This window comes from Mugil cephalus, chromosome 1, assembly GCF_022458985.1.
Source record: "Mugil cephalus isolate CIBA_MC_2020 chromosome 1, CIBA_Mcephalus_1.1, whole genome shotgun sequence".
Lineage (NCBI taxonomy): Eukaryota > Metazoa > Chordata > Actinopteri > Mugiliformes > Mugilidae > Mugil > Mugil cephalus.
Genome location: NC_061770.1, coordinates 25880391 through 25898974, shown reverse-complemented (window position 1 = coordinate 25898974; position 18584 = coordinate 25880391). Strand labels below are relative to the sequence as shown.

At 43.3% G+C, this 18584-nt stretch overlaps 1 protein-coding gene across 2 annotated transcripts; it reads left to right on the top strand.

Annotated features, from left to right (window-relative positions):
• Positions 1–419: 419 nt before the first annotated feature.
• arih2 (ariadne homolog 2 (Drosophila)) lies at positions 420–16310 on the top strand. 2 transcript variants are annotated; one of them, XM_047596122.1, is made up of 15 exons: positions 420–573; positions 2946–3478; positions 5902–5969; positions 6821–6893; positions 7520–7661; positions 9377–9498; positions 9658–9767; positions 10680–10797; positions 10927–10977; positions 11097–11118; positions 12461–12612; positions 13767–13910; positions 14667–14735; positions 14937–15062; positions 15470–16310. In XM_047596122.1, exons 2-15 carry the CDS (start codon positions 3203–3205, stop codon positions 15539–15541), a joined length of 1545 nt encoding a protein of 514 aa, XP_047452078.1. In that variant the 5' UTR covers positions 420–573; positions 2946–3202; the 3' UTR covers positions 15542–16310. The 2 variants fall into 2 exon arrangements, with proteins under 2 accessions (XP_047452078.1, XP_047452069.1); XM_047596113.1 differs by having other exon boundaries at positions 446–626.
• Positions 16311–18584: the final 2274 nt, after the last annotated feature.

Genomic DNA, 18584 nt, shown 5'->3' with positions numbered 1-18584 from the left:
GCTGCTTTAAAATGTTGTTAATGCATATATCTTTAGTTTACATTTCAAGTTTACAGTTTATATTTTATTTTTCTCAGTTATACATCTATACGTATTTTGCTAAATGGCATGCTAATGATTTGACACTATTTTTTAAATTTATTTTTTTATTTTTATTGATTTATTTGACCAGGTAGTAATATAATTTACAATGAGGTAAATTAGTTAAATGTACAAAAAAAATAGTATGAAACACTATTACACAACATGATTTATATGTGCGACACAAAAGACAAATTTACCCCTGACCGCAGTGCACAAATACACTTGTCTGTGCGCACTGTGCCAAGTGTGCATGTAAACAAACAAATGAAACCTGTCTCGTCTTATCTCGCCTCCTCTGGCGGAGGCGCAGACGGAGGCGGCGCGAGGAACCCGGACGTGAAGTCACTGATAAGCTCCTCCGTCTCCCAGTCAGACTTCCTCCGGGCAGCCAGGCTCCGAGTCCCCATCGCCCCCGTGGATCCCCCCCACTTTAAAACGAACGCCACCCACGAGTGTCACCGCGGGCAGAGCCCCCATCTTCTCCGAGAGGTAAAGGCAGCGGACCGTGAACGGCGGAAAAAGGACGCGGCGGTTGTTTAAATGTACGTGTTTACCGCACCCCGAGCTCCGCGGGGCCTTGTTTACATCTCGATCCCCGGACTCGAGTTAGGCGAGAGGCGGAGGCAGCGGAGCGGGGAGAAGGGGGAGGAAGGGGGGGGGGAACCTAGGTGGATTATATGTTGTCATTTTTTTTGTAAATGTATGTTTATTTTTTATTTATAGGAGGAATTCAGTAAGTTTGTATTCCTGGCTGGTTTTAGGAATAGTTTTAACTCTTTAATCGTGCAGCTAAACATAGCCGCTAGCTACGAAGCTAATCCGGCTAGCGCTAAATTAGCCAGCCGCTCTGTGGATCTTGACTTTTTTTTTAGCTTCTAAAGAAGTGAAACGGTAATGAATCGTGTTTTCCTCTGCTTTAATCCCCCCCAGTCCTCCCTTCCTCCCCCTCTCTCCCTCCAAGACCTGCTATCAACCCCGTGCTGAGTCGCTGTAATAATACATTAGCCTTAGCGAGATGTGTGTCACCCAGTTCGCTGCCTATTTTTAACCCGGATCGGGCGGAATGCGAGCACTCATCTCTCGGCTGTCTGGCTGGTTTCCCCCCGGTCAACCTTGCTGTTTAGTCCAGGTGGATATTTGCGAAGTCACATTTGGAGCCCGGTGCCAGGAAACGTGTTCGTCCCCGTGTTATAGCCGCCTGTAGTGGCTCCAAATCACATGTAGATGCAGGTTCACTAAAGGCCCCGATCTGAAGAGTAAACCTCACTGGGTACAGCTTTACTTTAAAATAACAGAGAGCTAGATATACACCTGCGCTTTCATTTTTGAGGACCATGCACAGTTAAATGTAGCTTTACACCTCCAGCCAAGTGGGTAAATCTATATTTTGTTTTTCCTTGTATGTAAATAATCCACCGCCTGGACCAAAAAGAATTGACTAAGCAAGTGGGTAGAGGCGTCCTAATGGGTAATTAAAGCCTGGATGATTATCTTTCAGCTGACAACAAATTATTTAACCCCAACTGGTGCAATGAGTAGATAAACAACCATGTTGAAAGACGCATCCAGTGGTGGTGGAAAAGATGTTAGTCTGTTTGAGAAGCTTCAAATCATTGGCTGCATCAAACAGAGGAAACTTCTAAAACTGGGTCAAGAACTGTCCAACGCTGCATTATCAAAAACTGTAATGATAATGAGGAACCATCGTGTTCCAGGAAGAAATAAATTCTGATAAACGTTTGGTGAAATCAGATGGAAGAAAAGCAGCAGTAGAAGTCAGGGCTTTGTTTAGTAGTGAAAGGAAGAACATTTTCACACAGACAATGTGAAGGGAACTCAGCCTTAAGAAAACCCCTGATCAGTGAGGACAACCTGTAAAAAAGGCTTCGATCTGATAGGGAGCAGAAAGACTGGACTCTGGAGACGTGGGAGAGGATCATGTGGTCTGATGAGTCCAGATTGAGTCTGTTCCAGAGCGATGGGGCCGATTGTCGCTGGGATCAAAGCTAAAGGCGGTCGAACCACTTTTTCTATGGTCAGGCGCTGTTTAAATCGATCGAATATTTGTTTATGAGTGTCGGGCGTTTGCTGCACGTCATCAACTCAACTCTTGTTCCCGTTTTGTCTCCAGCGTTATTTCCCAATTTGCCACAGACTTAATATCAGATTTGTTCTTCCTTCAAGCTACAGCGTCCTCAGCTTAACTCGTTTTCCAAACTATAGATCAAGTGATAAATGGAGAACTTGTAAATCAGTGGATTAGTAGTTTAAGTCTGAGCAGTGTCGCATTTTCTTAAACATTAGAATTGCAGAAGAAAAAGTAAGTTTCAGCCAAAAATAAATAAATAACAAACCCCCTAAACTGATTCCTGAGGGAAAAAAACAAAAACATGCAGCTGGATAGACGCCGTTCTGGAGATGCACGGCTCTTCCTGCCTTGTGAACGTCTCTCAAGTCCTTCCACTTGAACGTTTTGCAAGAGAAATGTTCAACTTGTTCCCTAATAAATCCCAACGCACTGACAGGAGGCGTGATAACAAGCTAACCAGCGTCATCCCCTTCACTTAAACATCACGTGGTTCGTGGTTCGGCGAAAGTCCTGTTACTGTCACGTTTTTAAACGGTGGAATTGCCAAAGAAAAAAAGGCCAAAAATAAAATCTAAAACTATTTCTCAAGGAATGAAAACAAGGGAGATGATTTTTTCCTGCTTCTAACCTAAGATTTAAGGGTTAAGGGTCAGTGTTGTTCACATGTCCAGTGGGAGGTTGTGATGTCATGGCCGGTGGGTGTATTTATGTTGGGAATTCCACGTCCAGAAACTAATCGGAAGCTGTTTTCCTGCCTCCGTCGCCTCCACAGAATCGTCCTGTAACCATCTTTCCAAATGAGTGACGGGGAGTGCGACTTCTTCTGCTTCTTCCGCTGCTGCTGAGCGCGCTCAGACAGACTGGAAGGCAGGAAGACTCTGCTCCGTGACACGAGGAGGCGGAACGGAGGCTCAGCGGCGCCGGTGGAGCTTCAGTAAAGGTAACCGGGGAACCGCCGCCGCCGCCGCCGGGGAAACCGACAGGTAGGCGCGTCGTCTACCTGTCCGGGCGACTGAGTCGATCGACTGGATGTCCGTGGACATGAACAGCCAGGCGTCGGACAGCAACGAGGAAGACTTCGGCGTGAACTCTGAGGAGGAGGAGGAGGATGACGACGACGGCGGAGAAGAGGAGGAGGAGGACCAGTGCGACATGGTGGACTACTACGTGGGCGTGGCCAGCGACGTGGAGCAGCAGGGCGCCGACTCGTTCGACCCGGAGGAGTACCAGTTCACCTGTCTCACCTACAAGGAGAGTCAGCGGGTGTTGATAGAGGAGGTTAACACTGTGGCTGCTGCGCTGAAGGTGAGCGTTCACCAGTCCCGCTCTGATTAGATTAGATCTCATTAGGTTTAATTAGATTAGAACATTATTACAGGCACAGAGCAATGAAATGCAGTTTAGCACCTAAGCAGTAAGAGCATAAATAGTGTGAAGGCACAGGTTGGTTTTATAGCATATGGAGAATATTTACAGATGGAAACCTTCTGTATGTACAGCTGAGACCATATATAGCTGAGCTGCTATGAACATATTGTGCGTTAAAGATTATAAACCGGAACTAGAACATTATTAACACGGGAGGAAGTGGGCAGATGATACGTTCGTTGATTCTAAATGCAGATTAAGTGAGATTTAACCTCTTATCAATCCGGCATTTTTGCAAAACTAACAAAGAAAAAATGCCTTTTTACCCAAAGTTAACTGAATGCTGTTCATGAACATTTTATATTGACTTTTGTCAATAAAATCAGAAGAAAATAACTTATTGCATCGTGCAGCATTTACTCAAAGAACTTGTGTGCAGAGCTCTGATTGGTTCAAAAAAGATGCTGCCGTCCTTTACACCACCCAGCACATTGTTCAAGGGTTAAACGCTGCATAAATAATGAGCTGTAGGGACCTAATGTGAATAAAGTAGTGCAATGTTTGGTATATATATATTTTGAATTCTCCTAATGGAGATCGATAAAGTATTATCTTACATGGTCCTGGGCAAACAGATTATTTAAAGTGTGCATGTGCAGAACAGTCCAGTGGTGCAGCGGTGCTGGTTTAACAGTCGTCAATGAGAGAGGAAATTATGTTTAACGTCCTAAAGCTGCTCCTCTGTCGCTTCCTAAAGTCTTTCCTTGTTTCTCAGTCACTAAAGATTTGCAAAAACGTCATTACACTAACTAATGATGAAGCTGATCTTATAAAGGGGGCAATGAGGGTTGCATTAGTCAAACATGCAGAATAACACGTGCAGACCAGTTAGCGTGTTTGGCTCAGTGAATATTTAGAAATTGGGTAAAATATTGGGTCGAGGGTTGAGAATCTGGTTGCGGTGGCTGTGTTTTGCTCCTATATTTGGTGTGTTTGGCATAAATGTCTGTGGTTATTGTTGTGAGGAGGAGGAGGCGGCAACTGAGACAACAAATCTTTTCTGCTTCTGTCAACATGTTTGGAACAACAGAAGCTAAAATAACCGAGACATGTCCCCTCTCCCTAAATTCTTCTACTTATGTCATCCCATCTTTTCTTAATTTCATCCGGTGTTCTTCTTGTTTCCCAAACAGCATTGACCTGGTCACAGATTTACTCCCATATTACGTTTCTCCTGGTTAATATAACAACATGTTCATTTACCTCTTGCAGAAAACGCCTCCAGTTCCACGGCTTCAGGTTTCATTTAAATAAATCCTCATTTAAATAGGGCGGAGCCTCCACCACGTTTGCACCTGTTGTCAGTTAGTGCATCACCCGCAACACGCAAACCAACAACACACGCACAATTTAGCAGCACTGTTTGTTTGGGTTCTCAGTAGATTAGGCCCCTGGAGTCGCCTGGACTCAGTCCAGTAGATCTTCCTACTGGAGCTCGTACCTCATGTTCTCTACTCAAAAATCATTCTGGTTCTCCAACGCTGCCATAAACTTCCTAGTCTCCAGGAAACCTTTGATGATTTCATACTTTCACCTCAGCAAACATCCACATTCAGCTGTTACCTGACTAGATGTGGCTGCGTTCAGACAGATTTATTGGGCTGAATCTAGGAGAAAACCTTTAACCCTTTATCTTTTAGAAGCAGTCAAAGCTCTGGACCTGAGTTGTGTTTGAGTAAACGTCATTTTCTTCTGCTTTCATTGATAAAAGTCATTTTTTTCCAAAGCATTTAGGCCAGTTTTTAACTTTGCGCCAACTGATTCCTCCAGAACAAAACCGCTTCGATTGATTCTGACTTTTTGTGATGGAAACTTAAGAGTCTTGGCTTTAAAAAGACACCAGGACCATGAATGAGCTCCAATATGTTCATGAACAGCGTTCAGCATTTATTAAAAGACTGGAAGAGGTGAAAACTGAGTTTCTGTGGAGTCTTAAACAATTTAAAATATGATAACCCCAATTTAAGGCCTTACAACGTCTTAAATAGCAGCATATTTTGAATTCTAGGTCTTAAATTACATTTGGTCAAGTCTTAAATCCTCACGCCCTCTGGCCCGAGTCTATTATGTGTCTGTTCCTCATTAGTGAAGCCCACCACAGGGTTGCCAGTTGAATGACAATAAATGTAGTTGTTTTGAAAGTAACTCTGATTTTCCTTATATTTTGTACTTTGTGTAGGTCTTAAATTTAACCCATAATGGTCTTAAAAAGTTTTAAATTTCTCAGATCTGAACCCTGTAGAAAGAGCAGACGACACTTGTCTTAATCTGTCCATTGTTGTGTGTCTTTTCTCTCACAGGTTTTACCGGCAGTAGCAAAATTGATCCTGGTGCATTTTCACTGGCAGGTTTCACAAATACTGGACAGGTACGTCCACTTTTAGCTTTAGCTTTAAGTTCCCGCCTTCACACCTGGTATTAAAATGTCTGATCTCAGCTTCTCTGTATTTAAATAAACTCAGACTCAGTTTGACTATAAACAGCTGTTTGTTGTGTTGATGGTCTTTAATATGAGGAATGAGGTCACATGTGATCTAATAACCAGGTCTGAACCTCATTTATTCTCAGCTCCATTTTATTAGTTTTTGTCTCATTTACTTTAAAACTCTTTGCTATGCATTTTTATTTTCTCCATTTCTCTTTATTGGGGATTAGTTGGACCTAAAAACTAACTCTCATCTTTGAACAGGAAGTAGTTTTTGGAAAAAGAAAAAATGTCCTCATGTGTGGACACAGGGATTATTTCACTCGAATATGCAACAAAGTATAAAAGTGTTAATTTTCATGTCTGAACATGCTTGTGCAAAAGCAGAATTTTCAAGTGATGAAGTCCCAATGTCTTCAAACGAAGACATGCTAATTAGCAAAGTTACTATTGACAGAATTTGCATTAAACTATAAAAGTTAATAATCATAAATAAACAGGTTTAAACTGTAACATTTGATGAGGTTTTTACACCAACTAGTGTCTAGTTAAGAAGATAAAAGTTAAAATGGAGCAGAATAATCTGCCACAAACATAAAACTTAATGTCCCCATATGAGGACGTGGGGTCTCAGGAGGCAAAAAAAACAAAAAAAAAAAACGGATTAAAATTAAACTCTCTATACTCTGGTAACCAAACTGTAGAATGATGACTCCAAAAACTCAGGCAGGTGGATTCAGTTTTATCACTCATCTGGTTTTGACCCTGTTTTCTGTCTTTTGTTTTTCCCACAGATATAAGTCCAACTCGTCTCTGCTCTTATCGGACGCTCTGGTCCAACCCAGCAGCACCTGCAGATCAGTCACTGTGAGTTTGACACTTTTCGTAGATTAGACTTGTTTAACTTCATAGTAAGTCTGTAAATGCTACAGAGAAACATGTTTTACCTTTACGCCCAGAGATACAGGCGGCGCCATCTTACCTACTTTGGAGCGAGTGTCTGATCAGTACAGACTGAGGGCGGAGTCACAGTATCGATGCCCCGCCCACACTTCCTCCAGACACGCTCACAGAGCGGTTGTCATGGCAACCGGTGGTCACAACTTGATTCTATTGCATCAGATTAAAGAACTAAAACGAAACTCATCTAAAAAAAAAATTGTATTAACTACCTAAAATGACAGAAACGATTCCTTGAAATTAATTATTTGACGTGTATTTAAGTGTTTTTAGTTTGACCCAAATCCCGCCCACTAACATGGAGGGGGGTGGGGCTTATGACCTGTACTGCAGCCTCCAGCCACCAGGGGGAGCTCTACCGGCTTTGGCTTCACTTTAAAGGAGCTGTTCGGTTTTCCATCTTTATACACTCTGACGCTAGCTAGCTTAGCAACAGAAACGACTACATTACCGGCGTATTTTTAAGGTTGTTCAGTGTAACTTCTCTACAGTTTGACCTGATGTGTTGACGGCTTCTTTGCGTTGTGTTTCAGGCCCCTCAGTCCCTCCAGTGCGGTGTTTGTCTACAGGTGGTCCGGAGAGACTCCCTCCTGGCTCTGCCCTGCCAGCACTCCTTCTGCAAAGCATGCTGGGAGCAGCACTGCACCGTCCTGGTCAAAGATGGCCTGGGAGTGGGTGAGTGCGGATGCATTGTGCGTTTGTTTTGCGTCTCTGCAGCCAAATCAGAGCCGGTGTTATAGAGCGACGGACTCACACTTTAAACCTCTGACCCCTTTTTAAATTTATTTATGGGTGTTTGTGCACAATAAGTTTAGGTTTTAAGATGATAAAATGCAAACCTACATAAATTAGAAGAGTCTACTACTTGCATTTGCAAACAAACCCATTCACAGAGTAATACATAGTAAATGTGTTGTACAAGAGCTTTAAAAAGTAAAAAGTAATATATAAAAATCCAGTCACTTCTGAGTTTTACTATAAAGACATGTTCACAGTTTTCTCCCTCTAGTTTCACATCTTTGACGCGTCTTAAATCTAATCATCTTTCTCTGCGTTGGAGCTTGAGTCATGATTTCGATCTCATCTTGTTGCACGATCTTGCAAATTTCTGTCTTGCAAAAACCGAGATGTCTAATGAGAGGCTGTAGTTTAATCCATCTGAGAGTTTTTCTCTAAGCTCTAAATGAGTGTTAGCAACCGTTAGCCGTCGGTTAGCATCGCAGCATGAAGGTTGTTGGTTCTAACCTGCTTTTTTGCTTGAAGTTGTTTCTGTGTGGAATTTCCATATTCTCTGTGCAGCACTGGTGTCAAATGAATTTGCAAAGTGGATGAATTACATAGACAAGACATTACCTGCAGTTTTTCCAATAAAAGTAGCTGCTGTGCCTCAGTTTCACACAGTTTTAGTGAGAGTTGTGAACATAACACAACACTGAGACCTGGAGCTAAACAGAATTTAAGAAACATTACAGGTTTTAAGAATAATTTATTGTCATAAAGTCTTTAAACAATTAATTTTTAGGTGGTGGCTCCTGGTTAAAGTACATATATAGAAAATTCAGCCACAGGAGGAGGTTTCTTTTTCCTTCCGTCCACTTTATAGCAGCGATTGGAAGGATTTTTGATGAGGAAACTTAATTTTACATAAGTTTTGAAAATACGGTTTCAACATTTTCAGTAATGCACAGTGGACAAAAAAACTTCCTTTCGTAACGTTTGTGGCTGAAAACGACTTCTAACTTCTTTTTTTTTGCTTAAATCTGCACTGATCAAAACTACTAAATATTAAAGGGGATTATGGGGAAACACACACTCATACACTAATAAACTCCACATATCATAGGCTTTTCACACACAGGCCTGTGTTGTGGGTAAATGGTGAGATTTTGTTAATCAGCTGTGACATTTTCTGAACAGGGAATATGATCAGGTTCTGTTGTGTTTTAGTGGTTAACCACCAAAGAATGAATCAGCTGCTCAGGAAAAATATTCAAAAAAAGAAGAATAGTTTGTTGCAGCCTCAGTGTAAAAGGACAAAGGAGGCGTAAATAAGAAGTTTGGCCGAGTCCCATCGGGTGTAAAGTTTCCCGTTGTCAGCAGGAAAGCAGACGGACGTGTGGGCGTGGACGAGAAGTCATTGTGCAATGTTTTGTATCAGTGCGCGACTCCTCTGTCACAGTCCCTGAAGGCCTCGTCCTTCAGAGTCCGATAACCGTCTCTCTGTCCGTTAGCTGCATGAAGGACGAGTCCATGACGGGGACAGATTCCAGGTTCTGGGTCACGGTGACTCTAGAAAAACCAGAAACAAACTCCTGCAGGCGGGAAACATGCGGGTTCTAGTTTGAATGTGTCGTCGTTGTTGCTCGTCTCACCGGTCGTGTTGTCGGCAGGTATCTCGTGTATGGCTCAGGACTGTTCCCTGCAGATGCCAGAAGACTTTGTCCTGCCGCTGCTGCCAGGAGAGGAGCTCAAGGACAAATACAGACGCTACCTCTTCAGAGACTACGTCGAGGTCTGAGAGACACAACGTCCACAAACACATTTCTGCAGATTATAACATCTTTAAAAAACCTGTGAAAGGAGAAGTTGTGGCTGTGAAAATAAATGGGAAACACAACGATTTTAAGTCAGTGGAAGCTCATTGATTGTCGCCTCTGTCCACACTTTGCAGAGTCACTTCCAGCTGCAGTTGTGTCCGGGTGCAGACTGTCCCATCGTCATCAAGGTGCAGGAGCCTCGAGCTCGGAGGGTCCAGTGCAGCCGATGCAGCGAAGTCTTCTGGTAGGACACGCAACATCTGAAACCACCTCAACATCACAAGACATTTTTACAGCCAGTTTAAACTAATAGTAATAAACATCAGGGTTGTGTTCAGTCACATCAGCTGTTAATTATTCAGTTCAGAGCTTTATTTAGTTATAGAAGGAAACGAGTGTAAATATCAGAACGTTACAGAAGGTGTTGACTTGGCCTCAGTTCATTAGAACGACCACGTTCATTCTCTGAATCACTATAGCAGGAAGGTGGTCATAATGTAATGGCTGGTCGGTGTAATGACATCAACTCAGAGCATTTAGACCTGTAGACTCCTCCTCCTCCTCCTCCTCCTTGTTCTTCTCATCTTTCTCCTTATTTTCCTCCTACTTCTTCTCTTTCTCCTGCATCTTCTCCTCCTTCTTGTCCTTCTCCTCCTCCTCCTCCTCCTCCTCTCTGTTACATCCCTGTCTAACCTCCTCCTCCTCCTCCTCCTCCTCTCTGTTACATCCCTGTCTAACCTCCTCCTCCTCCTCCTCCTCCTCTCTGTTACATCCCTGTCTAACCTCCTCCTCCTCCTCCTCCTCCTCCTCTGTTACATTCTCCTTCTCCAGCTCTCCCTTTCACCTCCTCCTCCTCCTCTTCTGTTACATCTCCTGTCTAATCCTCCTCCTCCTCTCTGATCCTTACTCTTCCTCCTTTCTCTCTCTTCTCTCTTCTCTTCCTCCTTCTTGTCCTTCTCCTTTTCATCTTTTTTTCTTCTCATCCTGCTCCTCCTCTTTTTTATTCCCCTCCTCATCCTTCTTCTCATTCTCTGCCTCCTCCTCCTCCTTCTCCTCCTCCTCTGTGTTACATCCCTGTCTAACCTCCTCCTCCTCCTCCTCCTCCTCTCTCTGTCACATCCCTGTCTAACCTCCTCCTCCTCCTCCTCCTCCGCAGTTTTAAATGCCGTCAGATGTACCACGCTCCCACGGACTGCGCTACGATCCGTAAGTGGCTGACCAAATGTGCAGACGACTCTGAGACTGCGAACTACATCAGCGCACACACTAAAGACGTAGGTTTGACCGACACACACACACACACACACACACACACACACACACACACACACACAGGCTGAAATAAAATAAATCACACAAAGACGTGATGTTAACAGCTGTTTGTGTGTGTTTCTCTCCTCCAGTGTCCGAGGTGCAACATCTGCATCGAGAAGAACGGAGGCTGTAATCACATGGTGAGTCAGAAATACTAGAAACAACATGATGTTAAAACTCCACTGGACTCAAACGTCGTGTGATACCTGCTGTTTAATCAGGTTTAATGTATTAATATTTCTTTCTTTCTTTCCTTCAGCAATGCTCCAAGTGCAAACACGGTAAGTAACAGTGTGTGATCCAGCGTTTCCTTGTAGCCGGTGGAAGGAGAGGAGGATCCAGCCCACACTTCCTCCAGACTCTCTCTCTAGTTTTGGTTTAATTAATACTAAACTCTAGTAACTCTAGTAACTCTAGGACTAGTAGAAGAAGAAGGAGGAGGAGGAGGAGGAGGAGGGGAGGAGGAGTAGAGGTAGAAGGAGGAGGAGGAGGGGAGGAGGAGGAGGACTAGTAGAAGAAGAAGGAGGAGGAGGAGGAGGACTAGTAGAATGATAGTAGTCTTCTACTAGTCCTCCTCCTCCTCCTTCTTCTTCTACTAGTCGTCCTCCTCCTCCTCCTCCTTCTTCTACTAGTCCTTCTTCTTTTACTAGTCCTCCTCCTCCTCCATCATCTTCTTCTACTAGTCCTCCTCCTTCTACCTCTACTCCTCCTCCTCCGACTCCTCCTCCTTCTTCTACTAGTCCTCCTCCCCTTCTTCTTCTACTCCTCCTCCTCCGACTCCTCCTCCTTCTTCTACTAGTCCTCCTCCCCTTCTTCTCCTTCCTTCTCTTCTACTAGCCTCCTCCTCCTTCTTCTTCTACTAATCCTTCTTCTTCTCCTCCTCCTCCTCCTTCTACTAGTCCTCCTCCCCTTCTTCTTCTACTCCTCCTCCTCCGACTCCTCCTCCTTCTTCTTCTACTAATCCTCCTTCTTCTCCTCCTCCTCCTCCTTCTACTAGTCCTCCTCCCCTTCTTCTTCTACTCCTCCTCCTCCGACTCCTCCTCCTTCTTCTACTAGTCCTCCTCCCCTTCTTCTTCTACTAGTCCTTCTTCTTCTACTAGACCTCCTCCTCCTTCTTCTTCTACTAATCCTTCTTCTTCTCCTCCTCCTCCTCCTTCTACTAGTCCTCCTCCCCTTCTTCTTCTACTCCTCCTCCTCCGACTCCTCCTCCTTCTTCTACTAGTCCTCCTCCCCTTCTTCTTCTACTAGTCCTTCTTCTTCTACTAGACCTCCTCCTCCTCCTTCTTCTTCTACTAATCCTTCTTCTTCTCCTCCTCCTCCTTCTTCTACTAGTCCTCCTTCTCCTCCTCCTTCTTCTACTAGTCCTTCTTCTTCTACTAGTCCTAGAGTTACTAGAGTTACTAGAGTTTAGTATTAGTAAATATTATTATTATTATATTAGTATTAGTAGTAATAAACAAAAACTAGAGAGAGAGTCTGGAGGAAGTGTGGGCGGGGCATCGATGATGTAGCTCCGCCCCCGCACCATACTGTGGCATGAGTTTGACTAATGAGAGGACGTCCGTATTTTTAAACGTCTCCTCTGATAATGACTGAGCGTCTCCTTCCTCCTCCTCCTGACAGATTTCTGCTGGATGTGTCTCGGAGACTGGAAGACTCACGGCAGCGAGTACTACGAGTGCAGCCGCTACAAAGAAAACCCCGACATCGTGAACCAGAGCCAGCAGGCTCAGGCCCGGGAGGCCCTCAAGAAATACCTCTTCTACTTCGAGAGGGTGAGTCTGTGTTCGCTTCTACGCTGTCGTGTTGAGACCGACGGAGATAATCTGATAATCTGACGTAGAAACTGACCTTAAAGCAGGAGGTGTTTCCACTCTGGAGGCTCTGCTCTGTGTTCACACTGTAGCTTCACCTCCTTTTTCTACTAGTCCTCCTCCTCCTCCTCCTCCTCCTCCTTCTACTAGTCCTTCTCCTTCTTCTTCTACTAGTCCTCCTCCTCCTCCTCCTCCTCCTCCTCCTCCTTCTTCTAGTCCTCCTCCTTCTTCTTCTACTAGTCCTCCTCCTCCTCCTTCTTCTACTAGTCCTCCTCCTCCTCCTCCTCCTACTAGTCCTCCTCCTTCTTCTTCTACTAGTTCTCCTCCTACTTCTACTAGTCCTCCTCCTTCTTCTTCTACTAGTCCTCCTCCTCCTTCTTCTTCTACTAGTCCTCCTCCTCCTTCTTCTTCTACTAGTTCTCCTCCTCCTCCTACTAGTCCTCCTCCTCCTCCTTCTACTAGTCCTCCTCCTCCTCCTTCTACTAGTCCTTCTTCTTCTACGACTAGTCCTCCTCCTACTCCTCCTTCTACTAGTCCTTCTTCTTCTACTAGTCCTCCTCCTCCTCCTTCTTCTACTAGTTCTCCTCCTTCTTCTACTAGTCCTCCTCCGTCTCCTTCTCCTCCTCCTTCTTGTTCTACTAGTCCTCCTCCTCCTCCTTCTTCTTCTACTAGTCCTCCTCCTTCTTCTACTAGTTCTCCTCCTCCTCCTTCTTCTTCTACTAGTTCTTCTTCTTCTACTAGTCCTCCTCCTCCTCCTTCCTCCTAGGTTCTTCTACTTCTGCTAGTCCTCCTCCTCCTCCTTCTTCTTCTACTAGTCCTCCTCCTCCTCTTCCTTCTCCTCCTTCTCCTTCTTCTTCTACTAGTCCTCCTCCTAATTCTTCTACTAGTCCTCCTCCTAATTCTTCTACTAGTCCTCCTCCTCCTTCTTCTACTAGTCATCTCCTCCTCCTCCTTCTTCTCCTCCTCCTCCTCTTAATATTGTGCATCAGTTGCTCTGATCTTGTCTCCATCCATCATTTCTCTTTCTGTCTATTTATAGTCATCGTAGTCTTGTTCTTGTCCTTAAACTTTTTATTTTTTATTTAAATTAATGTAATTTTTTATTTTCTTGCCAGTGGGAGAATCACAACAAGTCTCTGCAGCTGGAGGCTCAGACGTACCAGAGGATCCAGGAGAAGATCCAGGAGAGAGTAATGAACAACCTGGGAACCTGGATCGACTGGCAGTACCTGCATAACGCTGCCAAGCTACTGGCTAAGGTACAAAAGACTCGCTAATGCCGCTGTAGCTAAGCTAACTAGCATCACAATGCTAACCCACCGAGACTGATAGAAACAGAAACACAGAACAAGCTCCTCCTCCTTCTCTCTCTTCTCCTTCTCTCTCCTCCTCATCGTTTTTCTTCTGGTTCTTCTTCTTACTCCTCCTCCTCCTCCTCATCATTTTTCTTCTTACTCCTCCTCCTCCTCCTTCTGCATCTTCGTACTCCTCTTCTTCCTCCAACACTCTTCTTCTTCTTCTCTCTCTTCTCCTTCTCTCTCCTCCTCATCGTTTTTCTTCTGGTTCTTCTTCTTACTCCTCCTCCTCCTCCTCCTCCTCCTCCTCCTCGCTCCTCCTCTCTTCTCAATCTTCTTTACTCCTCTTTCTTCCTCAACATCATCTTCTTCTCTTCTTCTTCTATGTCATTCTTTATCCTCTCTTCTGTCTTTCCCTCCCTCCTCTCCTTCTCTCTTCTCCTCTTCCCCTTCTTCTCTCCTCCTTCACTTCTTTCTAACTCTGCTTCCTCCTCTTCCTCATTCTTCTTCACGTTCTTCTTCTTCTTCAGATGGGATTGATTCTGGTTTCCTCCTTCCTACTCATCTTTCTCCTCTTTCTTCTTCTTGTCCTCCTTCCTCTTCTTGCATGTACCTCATCCTCCTTTCTCCCCATTCTTCTTCCTCCTCTTTGTTTTTCTTCTTCTTCTCTTTTTGCTTCATCTTCTCATCATCATGTGTTTTTTTTATTTGTGTTTCCAGTGTCGCTACACGCTGCAGTACACGTATCCTTACGCCTATTACATGGAGTCCGGCCCACGCAAGAAACTGGTGAGTCACAGTTACCCACAGCGGGTCCGCCAGAACATTATGACCCCCCCCCAACCTCCTTTACAGAGGCCGTCAGGGTTCAAAGGTGGGGGTGGAGGGTTTGAGAGAGAGTTTGATGACTGGTGGTGGTCTTAATGTTGTGGCTGGTTGATTGACTGTTGTCTTGACTCTGTCCCCCCCCTCTCCCCCTCCCCCCCCCAGTTTGAGTACCAGCAGGCCCAGCTGGAGGCCGAGATAGAGAACCTGTCCTGGAAGGTGGAGCGAGCCGACTCCTACGAGAGAGGAGTGGTGGGAGGAGAGGGGGAGCTCAGCGCCAGCGACCGAGGGGTGAGAGGGGGGAGGGAGGGGAGGGAGGCGGGAACTCCTCAGGAGGAGGTGCCTTTAAACTCCTCCTCATCCAGAACAAACATGGTTTTGTTTCTTTTTATTATTTTCCACCTTCAGATTTTACATTTAGATTTAGACACAGTCCTGCTCCTCCTTCATTTTTCTCTTTCTTCTTCTTTTTTTTCTTCTTCTTCACCTCCTCTTCCTGCTCCTCTTAATATTGAGTATCAGCTGGATGAGGAAGTGTGTGTAGCTGCATCGTTTACCTGCGTAACATTGTTTTTTATCATTATTATTATTCATTTATTTGGCAGCTTTGTTTTTATTATTACAACGTTTGGGAAATTAATTTACAATAAAGATTAATAATAATAATAATAATTAATGATGTGTTTGTTTTTGATCAGGATCTGGAGAATCAGATGCACATCGCTGAGCAGAGGCGACGTACGCTGCTGAAGGATTTCCACGATACCTGAAGCACCATCGTGACTCCAGAGCACCAGCATCTCCCTCCTTCCTTCCTTCCCTCCTTCCCTCCTTCCCTCCTTCCTCCCTTGCTACCTTGATGCACTCATACTCTCGTTCTTTTTCCCCGTTTGCTTCTCTACATTTCCCAGTTTCCCATTTAACGCTGCAGAGTCACAGGATGGCACGATTGTATCCTCCTCAGTTTCCTCTTCATGCTCATTTAAATTTTTACGTTTTTCAGATCCCGATCATGGAAGAAAAAAAAAAACATCATCTTTTTTTGACTAAATGCATTATTTATTTTCTTCCTCTGAGCTGCAAAAGTTCAGAAGTGACTGATTCCCACGTTTAGTTTTGGTTTTTTTAGACGCAAACGGGACACGAGGAACAAAATCAGGCGTCTTTCACAATAAAAGCACCTTTTCCTTTTCGTTACTTGTTGCATGAACACACTCAGAAACTGAAGAAAATAGACCTCCACCGTTAATTTGCTCCTCCTCCTCCTCCCTCCATCTCCTCCACCTGTTTTTGTTTTGCTCTTTCTTTTTCCTCCTCCCCCTCCCTCCACTCACGTTGTTCACTTGTTTGTTTGTTTTTTTTTTCTTCTTCTGGAAAATGGCTGTTCATAGTTAGATCGTTGAAGAAAAAAAAATGAGAAAAATGAACCAAAAAAAATTAAAAAAAAACAAACAAAAAAAATAAATAAATTGCTGTAATTTTCAACGGTTGTACATTAATACAGAAAATAGAGTTACTGAGAGAGTTTTTAAAACTGGACCCTGTCTCTCGTCTCTTAATTGCACACATCAGCGAAACACGTCGAGCGCCTGCCAAAACATTAGGTACACCAGTAAACGCGTTCTGCTGTGACAGTCCTGCACTAACGCCTCCTCCGTGACTGTTCTGATGAGTTTTGTGGGTTCTACGTTTGTTCTGGTGGAAGCTGTGGTCTTGACTCTGGAAGGTTTACTGGTGTGAATCCCCTCTTTTGGTTGAAATGCCCTTGAGCAAAGTGCTCCTCCTCCTTGTGCACCTTGCATGGCCCCAGTGTTTCCTCTGGTGCTCTGTGTTTGTACAAATGGGTTAAATGCACAGAGCTTAATTCTAATGTGTTTGCCGTAACATTAGGTACACTAATGTGGGGGAAATGCATTATAATATGACAGTCCTGCTCTAAATGCTCCTTCGTGACTGCATCAGAAAGGTCACATGCATCATCATTTAGGAGGAGGATGCAGCTAAACTGTATTGATGTAGGGTGGCCTAAATAATAGGAACACGTGTAGTACTCCAAAATAAAACCCCAGTTGAATCAACATCATCTTTCTGTTATTACAAACTAGAACGGGATTTAGTGCAGGACTGTTTTATCGGAGCGCTCTCAGTAGTGTACCTAATGAAGTGGCGTGGGAGTCGAGTTCTAACTCTGTATTACAGTCAGAAAACGTTGCTGTCGCCTCAGAGACATTTTACAGGAACAAAACCAACCTGGTGACAGTTTATTATAATTATTATTATTATTATTTTTTCCAGAATAAAGAAACTTTTGGAGATAAAATCATTTCTAAGTTGAACCTTGTTTTTGTTTTTGAGACACTGGCAGTTAAATGTTTTTAATGTTTTAGTTCGTGATGGTGCTGCCAACGATTGAGCAACGACAAGATGAAACATCTGAAGGACAGTTGGGTTTTAAATACGTTTTTTAACGACAGAAACCTCTGACATTATGAAATTGGCACCTGAACACTCCCAGCTGGTCAGCTACAGCTTAATATAGGTTAAATGTAATGTTGTGCCAAGATGGTGTTAATTGCTCCAGTGCTCTACGTGACCTTATACGAGTGGCCCAGTTTCATGTTCACATAGTGGCCTGGTTATAGTGTGGTGGATGGATGGCACCCTCAGGTGTTTGTCCAAAGAAGGGCAGGCAGGAACCTCCCGTTAGAAACTTAGCAATGGGAAATATTTTTAACCTCAAACAAATAAAAACTGCATTTATATTTGTGCAGGTATGTAATTCCACCTTTTTGTTGTCTTGTAAACCGTAAATATTCATTTATACTAAACTATAAGAAGGCTGCTGAGATTACTTTCAATTCCATCTGTTGCTTTTTAGATACAGCAGTACAACAGTTACTTTTATAAATATTTGCCCTTTTATTACGTCATAAAATTGAATAAAATTAAGGCCGTCTGTATTTATAGAAGTCAGGTGGTGGGTTGCATATACAACTGAAATTAGTAATTCTTTTTCTCGTTTTTAAATATAACCGTAAAACAATATGTTTTTATATTGACTTTCTCTTGTTATGAATCCCAAGATAAACTCAGTCCATGAATAAGATAATACTAATATTGATGCCTATTGGGGAAATTCAAATATAAACCAGAATCAGAAAGACTTTATTGCCAAGTATGTTTGTACTTTGAAGTTAACTGTAAAATAGTGCAGTGTGTGTGTGTGTGTGTGTGAGATATTGCATTAAATTATAAAATTATATAAATATTAGAAATATGTACGGAAGTCTGCCGGAAGTGACGTTTCTTTTGCGACTCAAAACACAATTGAAATTCGTAATAACTGACTTGTTTTTTTTCCTCTTTTGAGAACCTAACTACAAAATTGTGTGAACTTGTATATTTTATATATTTCCCGCTGTATTAAATATGAAAATAGTAAAAAAATATCAGACATATGAACGGGGGCGGGCTTTCGGCCGGAAGTGACGTTATTGGCGAGTCAAACCGTTCAAAGCACAACTGAAATTCGTAATTACTCACTTGTTCTTTTCCTCCTTTTAAAACATAACAGTGCAATTGCGTGAAGTCTATATATTTTCCCGCCGTATTAAATAATAAAATTGTAAAAATATCAGAAGTATAAACGAGGGCGGGCTGTCGACCGGAAGTGAGGAGATTCCAAACCGTTCATAACACAGCTGAAATTCGTGATTACTCACTCGTTTTTTTTTTTCTCCCTTTCAGATATACTTTAAAATTATTGATATATCTTCCCTTTGTCTTAAATAATAAAATTGTCAGAAATACAGA